The 13,270-nt window shown below is 39.9% G+C and overlaps 1 protein-coding gene across 1 annotated transcript in view; it reads left to right on the top strand.

Annotated features, from left to right (window-relative positions):
* The window catches only part of LOC128660039 (oocyte zinc finger protein XlCOF6-like), a 172,514-nt gene extending 159,817 nt beyond the window's left edge, over positions 1-12,697 (top strand). The window contains exon 3 of the mRNA XM_053713635.1: positions 10,288-12,697. Coding sequence (XP_053569610.1) covers positions 10,288-11,412 — 1,125 coding nt within the window. The 3' untranslated portion in view covers positions 11,413-12,697. The remainder of the gene's footprint in view (positions 1-10,287) is intronic.
* The last annotated feature ends 573 nt before the right edge of the window (positions 12,698-13,270 follow it).

The raw sequence follows: 13,270 nt of genomic DNA, 5'->3' as shown, positions 1-13,270 counted from the left end.
TTTGACCAGCTTTGCAATGTCATCCCCTCCTTCAACAACAACAAGAAACTGTCCAAGTACGAGACTCTGCAAATGGCCCAGATCCAACATTACAAGCCAAGAATGCTCATTCATGTCTGATGAACGCGCATAAATTGCGGCTGAAAAATAAATGAGACACGCATGCATATATAGCATTGTAGGGGTTAATCTAGTCTGTTGGGACGCTAGTTGGGGACCAATCAAAATGCTTTAGAATGTATTCGTCATTCGAAAACCATTATTTTTTTTATAAAACTGAGCATTGTTAAAGGTCATTTTTAGGTTGAATAATAATAATGATAGAAAAATGATGACTTAAACTCACACTTTTTTTAATGTTTATTTTTTAAATCTGAATAGCGGAGCGTGATAGTTAACTTTTCCTTTAATGTGTTTCTAATGACTTGTTTTACCGGTGTATAAAATAGTATAAAGTGTTTGGGAAATTTCACCTTTAGGTTTATTTTTATGTAAAATAACTGTTTGCTGTTTGTAATTTATTTTCATTATTAAATTGTACACAGCCTTTTAAATGACCTGAGGCAGCGGCTCCTACTTAGCATATGCAGGAATTCACATTATATAAAAATATGTTATTGGCTGATAGCTGTCACATGGTACAGGTGCAGAACTGCATTTATCAGAAAACAGTCTATTGCTCTTTTAAATTTCATAGTACTTTTTATTGCATTGTATTTTTATTATGCATCTGTTGTTTTTGTAATTCTATATTTTATGATCCTTTTAAATAGACTGAATGTGCCTAAAGAACATCTCATTATATTATCACTCCATGTAAACACACATTCTTCCTTTTCTTACCTCTATCCAAGAAAACAATTGAAATTAACATTTTAGTGCCTATCTCTCCCAAACCCCCTTGCAGTGTTATTTTAAGAATATTGAGCAAGAGAAGTTACAGGATTGGGGGTGGGGCACATTACAAAATGTCTGTCAGTGAGAATTAGTAGGAAGTACAATACCAATACTGCAGTATCCAATTTAACGAATATTTAAACCAATGATATTTAACATTTCTTGCAGGAGAAAATATTAATTCATATAAATGATAGTAAACAAAGATTATAATATATTTGTAAAGTTGTGATAGGGCCCCACTTAAATAGATTTTCTAGCCTTATGTTGTATAGATATGGGAAGATTCATATTTAAGGGGCAATTTTAACACCCACAGAGTTAACTGTACTAAATGCTAGTGCTGAATCAATAGCACATATGTAATAACCTAATCAGCTGACATGAACTGATATGTGTGCCTTTAATTATAACATACAATTAAAGGGATATGAAACCCAACATTTTTCTGTCATGATTCAGATAGAGAATAGAATTTGGTTTCCTTCTCTTGTTATCCTTTGCTGAAAGCTTTATCTAGGAAAGCTCAGGAGCAGCAGAGAGCCTAGGTTATAGCTGTTGATTGGTAGCTGCATATATATATTGATTGTGATTGGCTTACCCATAAGTTCAGTTAGAAACCATTAGTACATTCCTGCTACTTCAACAAATGATACCAAGAGAATGAAGTAAATTAGATAATAGAAGTAAATTAGAAAGTTGTTTAAACAAGAAATCAAAAACAAAAAAAGTTCTTGATAGAGGTGCGCCTACGGTGACGGAAGCGAAAATCAGTACAAACAATCCGATGTGAGGCCGCTCTTCTGTAGCGTATGTCGACGGTTAGGAAATCTGTAGTGGGGAAACAGGAAGGCGCCAATAGGGTGATAACGTAAAGAACCCTGACATGTAAGTATGAGGAAAAAGGGTACTCACAAGCAGGGCGGCACTTGAACGTGCCTAACCAAGCGGGCCGGGACCTCAGCGTCGCCCGGAAGACTCACAACGGCAACAACCAATCCTCGAGCCGGACCAAGTTCCGTGTGGCCAATCAGGAACGCTGGATGCTAACACACCTCCCTCTTCGTATGCCGATTCCGAACACTGGCAGAAGGGTAGGAGATAGGGATATACTGTGTATGGCTCTCCTGAATACCGAGAGTTTGATTAACACAAGTCAACAAACTGGATAGAGGAAGGAGCAAACTCCAGCAAAGTTACTTAAACCAATTTATTTAAAAAGTTTAAAAACAATGCATAAAAGCAGGCTGATGAAACGGCTCTGTGTAGCCGAGAAACGCGTTGCTTTTATGCATTGTTTTTAAACTTTTTAAATAAATTGGTTTAAGTAACTTTGCTGGAGTTTGCTCCTTCCTCTATCCAGTTTAAAAACAATGCATAAAAGCAACGCGTTTCTCGGCTACACAGAGCCGTTTCATCAGGCTGATGAAACGGCTCTGTGTAGCCGAGAAACGCGTTGCTTTTATGCATTGTTTTTAAACTTTTTAAATAAATTGGTTTAAGTAACTTTGCTGGAGTTTGCTCCTTCCTCTATCCAGTTTGTTGACTTGTGTTAATCAAACTCTCGGTATTCGGGAGAGCCATACACAGTATATCCCTATCTCCTACCCTTCTGCCAGTGTTCGGAATCGGCATACGAAGAGGGAGGTGTGTTAGCATCCAGCGTTCCTGATTGGCCACACGGAACTTGGTCCGGCTCGAGGATTGGTTGTTGCCGTTGTGAGTCTTCCGGGCGACGCTGAGGTCCCGGCCCGCTTGGTTAGGCACGTTCAAGTGCCGCCCTGCTTGCGAGTACCCTTTTTCCTCATACTTACATGTCAGGGTTCTTTACGTTATCACCCTATTGGCGCCTTCCTGTTTCCCCACTACAAAGTTGTTTAAAGTTGTATTCTCTATCTGAATCATGAAAGAAAAAAATTTGGGTTTCATGTTCCTTTTAGCAGAACCATTATTTATTATTATTTGTTTAAACCATTTAATATACTTTTTACAGACACGGCCAGAGCACTGAGAGATACCAGGTATTGATGTAACTGGAGTGAATAAGGGAACCTTCTTCCTGAGCACAGACATTGGAGCCTGTTATCAGCATGAACTCATTTGTGTTAGGTGAGTAAATAGATATTATGCTGACTTTAATTACTGGGAAAATAAAATAGAACACTTATTAAACAAATATAAACTATTATATTTATATCTGCATCTTTAAGAACATTTGTGTCAGTGACGTTATAAAGAAGGAACAACCCCTATTTCTCTTGCAAGGTGTATCCAGTCCACGGATTCATCCTTTACTTGTGGGATATTCTCATTCCCTACAGGAAGTGGCAAAGAGAGCACACAGCAGAGCTGTCCATATAGCTCCCCCTCTAGCTCCACCCCCCAGTCATTCTCTTTGCCGGCTCTAAGCACTAGGGTCTCTCTACGGGAGGGTAAAGTGAATGTGGTTTTAGAATTGTAGTTTTATATCTTCAATCAAAAGTTTGTTATTTTTAAATGGTACCGGTTTGTACTATTTACTCTCTAGCAGAAAAGTGATGAAGATTTCTGCTGAGAGGAAAATGATTTTAGCATATTGTAACTAAAATCCACTGCTGTTCCCACACAGGACTGAGGAGTACCAGAAAACTTCAGTTGGGGGGAACAGTTTGCAGGCTTGACTGCAATGCGTTATGTTAAGTCATTTATTTCTAGACAAGACTGAGATAATGCTAGAAGACTGACAAGATCCCCATGTGGGGAGGGTAAGCTATGTTCTGAGACTTAGTAAAGAATTGAATGCTTACATAACAGGGCTAATTAGGCTGGTTGACACTAACTCAGGGCAATCGATTATTTATTTAAGAAATACTCATTGGAGACACTTTTTAAGCACTTTGGAGTGTTTTTCTGGGGTTATTTTCCACATGGCAAAAATTTAGTCACTCAGAAGGGATTTTTGTAGGCCTCACAACTCCGGAGTGGAGTGGGAGGGGCCTAATTTCGCGCCTCAGATGCGCAGTTACAGTTCATGCTGCTTCACATGGAGGGTCTAGCTGCTGATTGAGGGCCTAAAAGAAGCTTTTTTCCCCCAAAACTGATCCCTAAGGGCAGGTAGGGCCACAGCAGTAAGCTGTGGCAAGGTGCTGTAGTTAGTTAACCGGTTGCTGGCTTTAGGCTGCTCCGGTTTGGGCATTAAGGGGTTAATCGTTCTGCAACTTGTGGTGCAATCATATTAAAGCCTTAGGTACATACTGTGAAAATTTCAAAAGGATTGCTGCATTTTTCACTGTTTTGTAAAATTGTGTGCTCTTTTTATTCCTTAAACGCACAGTAACGTTTTTTTCAAATTGTGTTTTTTATTTGATTAAAGTGTTTTCCAAGCCTTCTTGTGTATGCTACTAGTCTGTTAAACATGTCTGACACTAAGGAAAATCCTTGTTCAATGTGTTTAGAAGCCATGGTGGAACCCCCTCTCAGAATGTGTCCCATTTGCACTAATATGTCTATACACTTTAAAGATCATATTGTTGCACTTAAAAGTGTGGCCCTAGATGATTCTCAGTCTGAAGGTAATGAGGATATTCCGTCTACCTCTCCCCATGTGTCACAACCAGTTACGCCCGCGCAAGCGATGCCTAGTACCTCTAGTGCGTCTGCCCCTATTACATTACAACAACTAGCGACAGTCATGGATAATTCCCTTGCGGCCTTTCTATCCAAACTGCCAGTTTTCCCTGCAAAGCGCGATAGCTCTGTTTTAAGAACAGATTATGAGCAGTCTGAAGCTTTGGTAGCCTTATCTGATGTACCCTCACAACACTCTGAAGTGGGGGTGAGGGATTTGATGTCTGAGGGAGAAATTTCCGATTCAGGAAAGGTTTCTCATCAGGCAGAGTCAGATTCATTAGCGTTTAAATTTAAATTGGAACACCTCCGCGTATTGCTCAGGGAGGTATTAGCTACTCTGGATGATTGTGACCCTATGGTGGTCCCAGAGAAGTTGTGTAAAATGGACAAGTACCTAGAGGTCCCTGTATACACTGATGCATTTCCGATCCCTAAGAGGGTTGCGGATATTGTTACGAGGGAGTGGGATAGACCAGGTGTCCCTTTTGTCCCCCCCCCCCCCCTATTTTTAAGAAAATGTTCCCCATAACTGACCCCAGGCGGGACTCGTGGCAGACGGTCCCTAAGGTAGAGGGGGCTGTTTCTTCACTTGCTAAACGCACAACCATACCAATTGAAGACAGTTGTGCTTTTAAAGATCCTATGGATAAAAAGTTAGAAGGTTTACTTAAGAAAATTTTTGTTCAACAAGGTTTTCTTCTCCAACCTATTGCCTGCATTATTCCTGTAACTACTGCAGCGGCTTTCTGGTTTGAGGTGCTGGAGGAGTCGCTCCAGACAGAGACCTCATATGATGAAATTATGGATAGAATTAAGGCTCTAAAGCTGGCTAATTCTTTTATCACAGGTGCCGTTTTGCAATTAGCTAAGTTAGTGGCAAAAAATTCAGGTTTTGCCATTATGGCGCGCAGAGTGTTTGGCTCAAGTCATGGTCGGCCGATGTGTCGTCAAAATCCAAATTATTAAATATCCCTTTCAAAGGAAAGACCCTTTTCAGGCCAGAATTGAAAGAGATTATTTCAGAAATCACCGGGGGAAAGGGCCATGCTCTCCCTCAGGACAAGTCCTTTAAGGCTAAAAACAAAGCTAATTTTCATTCCTTTCGTAATTTCAGGAGCGGTCCCGCTTCAGCCTCTACAGCTGCAAAACAAGAGGGTAACGCTTCACAGCCCAAGGCAACCTGGAAGCCTTACCAGGGCTGGAACAAGGGTAAACAGGCCAAAAAGCCTGCAGCTGCTACCAAGACAGCATGAAGGGGTAGCCCCCGATCCGGGACCGGATCTAGTAGGGGGCAAACTTTCTCTCTTCGCTCAGGCCTGGGCAAGAGATGTTCATGATCCCTGGGCCTTAGAGATTGTTACCCAGGGATATCTTCTAGAATTCAAGGACTCCCCTCCAAGGGGAAGGTTCCACATTTCTCGTCTGTCTACAGACCAGACAAAGAAAGAGGCGTTCTTACGCTGTGTAGAAGATCTACATACGATGGGAGTGATATACCCAGTTCCAATTGCGGAACAAGGGCTGGGGTTTTACTCAAATCTGTTTGTGGTTCCCAAAAAAGAAGGAACTTTCAGACCAATCCTGGATCTAAAAATTCTAAACAGATTCCTCAGAGTTCCATCATTCAAGATGGAGACCATTCTGACAATCTTACCTATGATCCAGGAAAGTCAATATATGACTACCGTGGATCTAAAGGATGCGTACCTGCATATCCCTATCCACAAAGATCATCATCAGTTCCTCAGGTTCGCTTTTCTAGACAAGCATTACCAGTTCGTGGCTCTTCCATTCGGTTTAGCCACTGCTCCCAGAATTTTCACAAAGGTGCTAGGGTCCCTTCTGGCGGTTCTAAGACCGCGGGGCATAGCAGTGGCACCTTATTTGGACGACATCTTAATTCAGGCGCCGTCCTTTCACAGAGTCAAGGCTCACGCGGAGATTGTACTGGCCTTTCTAAGGTCTCACGGGTGGAAGGTAAACATCAAAAAGAGTTCTCTGTCCCCACTCACAAGGGTTCCCTTCCTAGGAACACTAATAGATTCAGTAGAAATGAAAATATTTCTGACGGAGGTCAGAAAGTTGAAACTTTTAACTACTTGCCGAGTTCTTCATTCTATTCCTCGGCCATCTGTAGCTCAGTGCATGGAGGCAATCGGATTAATGGTAGCGGCAATAGTCCCTTTCGCTCGGATACATCTTAGACCACTGCAACTATGCATGCTCAATCAGTGGAATGGGGATTATGCAGATTTGTCTCCTCAAATACAGTTGGACCAGGAAACCAGAGTTTCTCTTCTCTGGGGGTTGTCTCAGGATCACCTGTCTCAGGGAATATGTTTCCGCAGACCAGAGTGGATCATTGTAATGACCGACGCCAGTCTGTTAGGCTGGTGTGCGGTCTGGGACTCCCTGAAAGCTCAAGGCTTATGGTCTCGGGAAGAATCTCTTCTCCCGATAAACATTTTGGAACTGAGGGCGATATTCAACGCGCTTCAGGCATAGCCTCAACTAGCTGCGGCCAAATTCATCAGATTTCAGTCGGACAACATCATGACTGTAGCTTACATCAATCATCAGGGAGGAACAAAGAGTTCCCTAGCGATGAAGGAAGTAACCAAAATAATCAGGTGGGCAGAGGACCACTCCTGCCATCTCTCAGCAATTCACATCCCAGGAGTAGACAACTGGGAGGCGGATTTTCTGAGTCGTCAGACTTTTCACCCGGGGGAGTGCGAACTCCACCCGGAGGTATTTGCCCAGCTGACTCAGCTATGGGGCATTCCAGAGTTGGATCTGATGGCGTCCCATCAGAACACCAAGCTTCCTCTCTATGGATCCAGGTCCCGGGACCCCAAGGCGCCATTGATAGATGCTCTAGCAGCGCCTTGGTCCTTCAATCTGGCTTATGTTTTCCCACTGTTTCCTCTTCTCCCTCGTCTGATCGCCAGAATCAAGCAGGAGAAGGCATCAGTGATTTTGATAGCGCCTGCGTGGCCACGCAGGACTTGGTATGCAGACCTAGTGAACATGTCATCTGTCCCACCATGGACACTGCCAATGAGGCAGGACCTTCTAATATAGGGTCCGTTCAAGCATCCAAATCTATTTTCTCTACGTCTGACTGCTTGGAGATTGAACGCTTAATTCTATCAAAGCGTGGTTTCTCTGAGTCAGTTATAGATACTCTGATTCAGGCTAGACAGCCTGTCACCAGGAAAATCTACCATAAGATATGGCAGAAATATCTTTGTTGGTGTGAATACAAGGATTACTCATGGAGTAAGATTAGGATTCCCAGGATATTGTCTTTTCTCCAAGACGGATTGGAGAAAGGATTGTCGGCTAGTTCTTTAAAGGGACAGATATCTGCTCTGTCTATCCTTTTACACAAGCGTCTGGCAGAGGTACCAGACGTTCAAGCATTTGCACAAGCTTTAGTCAGAATCAAGCCTGTCTATAAACCTGTGGCTCCGCCATGGAGTCTAAATCTAGTTCTTTCAGTTCTTCAAGGGGTTCCATTTGAACCTTCCCATAGATATTAAGTTGTTATCTTGGAAAGTTTTGTTTTTGGTATCTATCTCTTCGGCTCAAAGAGTCTCAGAATTATCTGCCTTACAGTGTGATTCACCTTACCTGGTGTTCCATGCAGATAATGTAGTTTTGCGTACTAAACCTGGTTTTCTTCCTAAAGTGGTTTCTAACAAGAATATTAACCCGGAAATTGTTGTTCCTTCTCTGTGCCCCAATCCTTCTTCGAAGAAGGAACGTCTGTTGCACAATCTTGATGTAGTTTGTGCTCTAAAGTTCTATTTGCAAGCAACTAAGGATTTCAGACAAACATCTTCCTTGTTTGTTATCTAGTCTGGTAAGAGGAGAGGTCAGAAAGTGACTGCTACCTCTCTTTCCTTTTGGCTGAAAAGCATCATCCGTTTGGCCTATGAGACTGCTGGTCAGCAGCCTCCTGAAAGAATTACTGCTCATTCTACCAGAGCAGTGGCTTCCACATGGGCTTTCAAGAATAAGGCTTCTGTTGAACAGATTTGTAAGGCAGCGACTTGGTCTTCACTGCATACTTTTGCCAAATTTTACAAATTCAATACTTTTGCTTCTTTGGAGGCTATTTTTGGGAGAAAGGTTTTGCAAGCAGTGGTGCCTTCCGTTTAAGGTACCTGTCTTGTTCCCTCCCTTCATCCGTGTCCTAAAGCTTTGGTATTGGTATCCCACAAGTAAAGGATGAATCCGTGGACTGGATACACCTTGCAAGAGAAACAGAATTTATGCTTACCTGATAAATTACTTTCTCTTGCGGTGTATCCAGTCCACGGCCCGCCCTGGCAATTAAGTCAGGTAAAAAAAAATTGTTTAAACTACAGTCACCGCTGCACCCTATGGTTTCTCCTTTTTCTTCCTAACCTTTGGTCGAATGACTGGGGGGGTGGAGCTAGAGTTGGAGCTATATGGACAGCTCTGCTGTGTGCTCTCTTTGCCACTTCCTGTAGGGAATGAGAATATCCCACAAGTAAAGGATGAATCCGTGGACTGGATACACCGCAAGAGAAAGTAATTTATCAGGTAAGCATAAATTCTGTTTTTGCTGAGGAGGAGGCTAAAAAATACTACTCCCCCTCTGTCCTTTTAGACAGACTATGTCTAACAACTGCCTAACCTCATCCCAAGACCTGGTTCATTACTCAGAACACTTGTACCTTCCCCTGCTCTGACCTCGCTCATGGAACACCCACAACTCCCCCAGTGTTCCCCACCCCAGAACCACCACTGATTTGTGTGCTTAATTTTACAGTGAGTATTTTTAAACATAAAGTTTTTGGCTATTTATATAAATAGAAGAACCACAGCCAAAAGCTAAAGATTATCATAAGGTCACTGCTTCTTACCCTCTCAAAACATCTCACACTGATTATTAGTCTGTGATGATTAAGACATTATGTTCTCACCCAGTTGAGCATAAGCCAGGCATTTGCTTGTGCAATGTTAAATGATGATGGTGGATGCCACCACTCTTGCCCAGAATACAGATGTACTTGTTCCCTGGCTGAGAATGTTATCCACACGCACCTTGTTTAATACGGCCCTATAACTTGTTTTCATCAGTAATTTAGGTTACAATGATGTAGTAGTGTTTACATTCTATGTCATCCTTTTTGATTTGTGATTTACAGGTAAATACATTTAAAAATACAAAACGGAAAACATTTTTTGAGTATAAAAAAATGTTTTTTTATTGAGATGGATTATATTATAAATGAATAAAGTTTTATTTTTCTTTATTCTATTTCTTTTTGTGTAGACAAACACGTCAATAGTTCATATCTATCCTTCACTACAGGAAGCATCATAATGATACCGCAAACTCCATTAGTCTTAGACACCAATGACTATTCACAAACATTGGGGATATTTAAAGGAGATGATGAATTGGCAGGAACTGGGAAGCAATCATTATGTACAGAGAGTAATTTAGTCCTCAAACAAGAGGACAACATTTATGACTTATCTAGTGATATTATTATCCCCGAGGATAAACCACACATATTTACTGAGTTTTCAAAACATATTAAAGAAGGGAAAAGTCTACAGTCTAGCCAATTAAATCATACAAAGGAGAAACCTTTCCAAAGTACAGAGTGTGAGAAAAGCTTTAGATGGAAGTTTCATCTACTAGAACACTACAAAATTCATACAGGTGAGAAACCACACACATGTACTGAGTGTGTCAAGTGTTTTACACAAATGGATAATCTGAAAACTCATAAAAATATTCACACAGGGGAAAAGCCTTTCACATGTACAGAGTGTGGAAAAAGTTTTACACAAAAGAGCAATCTGAAAACTCATGAAAGGATTCACACAGGAGAAAAGCCTTTCACATGTACAGAGTGTGGAAAAAGTTTTACAGAAAAGAGTTGTCTGAAAAGTCATGAATGGATTCACACAGGAGAAAAGCCTTTCTTATGTACAGTGTGTGGAAAAAGTTTTACACAAATAAGTAGTCTGAAAACTCATGAAAGAATTCACACAGGAGAAAAACCTTTCACATGTACAGAGTGTGGAAAAAGTTTTTCACACATGAGTAGTCTGAAAAATCATGAAAGGATTCACACAGGAGAAAAGCCTTTCACATGTACAGAGTGTGGAAAATGTTTTTCACGAATGGATTGTCTGAAAACTCATGAAAGGATTCACACAGGGGAAAAGCCTTTCACATGTACAGAGTGTGGGAAAAGTTTTATGCTAAAGAGTGATCTGAAAAGTCATGAATGGATTCACATAGGGGAAAAGCCTTTCATGTGTACAGAGTGTGGGAAAAGTTTTACACAAATAAGTAATCTGAAAACTCATGAAAGGATTCACACAGGAGAAAAGCCTTTCACATGTACAGAGTGTGGAAAAAGTTTTACAGAAAAGAGTCATCTGAAAAGTCATGAATGGATTCACACAGGAGAAAAGCCTTTCACGTGTACAGAGTGTGGAAAAAGTTTTACACGAATGGATTGTCTGAAAACTCATGAAAGGATTCACACAGGAGAAAAGCCTTTCATATGTACAGAGTGTGGAAAAGGTTTTACACAAAAGGGTGATCTGAAAAGTCATGAAAGGATTCACACAGGAGAAAAGCCTTTCACATGTTCAGAGTGCGGAAAATGTTTTACACGAATGGATTGTCTGAAAACTCATGAAATGATTCACACAGGGGAAAAGCCTTTCACATGTACAGAGTGTGGAAAATGTTTTACACAAAAGAGTTGTCTGAAAAGTCATGAAAGGATTCACACAGGAGAAAAGCCGTTCACATGTACAGAATGTGGAAAACGTTTTACAGAAAAGAATGATCTGAAAACTCATGAAAGGATTCACAAGGGAAGAAACCTTTCACATGTTTAGAAAGTGGATTTTTTTTTATTGAAATCTGGTATCACAAAAACACCAAATATTTACACACAAATAAACTTTATATACACAGCATACAAACCTTTTTACAATTATCCTAAAGAGGACAAACTCTCTAAATAGAAGCATCAAAAGAGATGTTATTGTAAATTATACTTTCTAAATCCCAGTTACAAAATCTCCATATTGGAAGTGCTCTCCTGTTGTTTTTTGTTCCTCTATATATGTGCACCTCCGTTTCTCTCATATAAATGTGATAGAATCCAAACATGACACAGGAATATACAAATCTGTCCTCATACTGCCCAGTTTACACCACCATTCACCACCAAAGCACCCCAGTGTTGTCCAGAGGAATTACTGAGGGGAAACTGATTTTATTTAAAAAGACAGTCTAGGCCAAAATAAACTTTTACGATTCAGATAGAGCATGTAATTTTAAACAATTTTCCAATTTACTTTTATCACCAATTTTGCTTTGTTCTCTTGGTATTCTTAGTTGAAAGCCTAACCTGGGAGGTTCATATGCTAATTTCTTAGACCTTGAAGACCACTTCTTTTCAGAATGCATTTTAACAGTTTTTCACCACTAGAGGGTGTTAGTTCACGTATTTCATATAAATAACACTGTGCTTGTGCACGTGAAGTAATCGGGGAGCAGGCACTGATTGGTTAAACTGCAAGTCTGTCAAAAGAACTGAAATAAAGGGGCAGTTTGCAGAGGCTTAGATACAAGATAATCACAGAGGTTAAAAGTATATTAATATAACTGTGTTGGTTATGCAAAACTGGGGAATGGGCAATAAAGGGATTATCTATCTTTTAAAACAATAAAAATTCTGGTGTAGACTGTCCCTTTAATGAGACACAATATCAGTAACTGGTAAATACGTGATCATAATCGGTTTAATTTAAATGGCTACTATAACCTACATGTATACTGGGTATGTAATATGTGTGTCATGTGATCATAATCAGTTTAATTTAAATAGCTACTATAACCTACATGTATACTGGGTATGTAATATGTATGTCATGTTCTGTAACTTGATATTATGTCTGTTAGATGTTTTCATGTTAGTTAGAAGCCACAAGAACTGACAATAGCACATACTGTATATATAAAGGGAACATTATATGTCTGATAAATCCCTTTGTATCAAGAGCACAAGTGTTAGGTATATTTATACCATTGTGTGCATATATCATGTAATGCTCCTTTTGACTATATAATGATATACAATGTTTTTTCATGCAAATAAAAAGTGATTGTAATCCAGACCAGTATTGTGTTTTTTGTATTATTAAAAACAAAATATCACAGAATAATTAGTAAAACATCATCAAATACAGAAGCCAAATCTGACAGTCAAAGTTAAATGCTGATAAATCAGATAGAGCAGCGATTTTACCCAACTTAATTTACTTCTATTATCTAATTTGCTTTGTTCTTTTGATATAATTTGTTATAGAGTAAACCTAGGAGGCTGATATTATATGAGCTTAGGGGCGTGCACGTGTATTTAGCACTCTGTGAAGCAGTGTTTGTAACTTTATAACATTGCTATAAATGTTCTTGCAAACTCTGCTGTCTGAAGATACGTGCACGCTCCTGAGTTCACTAAGGATTACTTTTTAACAAAGGATACCAAGAACTAAGCACAAATGATAATATAAGTAAATTAGAAAGTTGTTTGAAATGTCATGTTCTATCCAAATCATTTGTTTAATTTTGACTTTACTGTCCCTTTAACAGTACATAAAACAATATCAAATTAACCCCCGACCTACACCAACCCAGATTATTAATCACCAGCAAGACTTTATACACAGAGATTTTCTCTTACTTTAA

This window comes from Bombina bombina, chromosome 5 (assembly GCF_027579735.1).
Source record: "Bombina bombina isolate aBomBom1 chromosome 5, aBomBom1.pri, whole genome shotgun sequence".
NCBI classification, from domain to species: Eukaryota; Metazoa; Chordata; class Amphibia; order Anura; family Bombinatoridae; genus Bombina; species Bombina bombina.
This window is presented reverse-complemented; position numbering and strand designations above follow the sequence as displayed.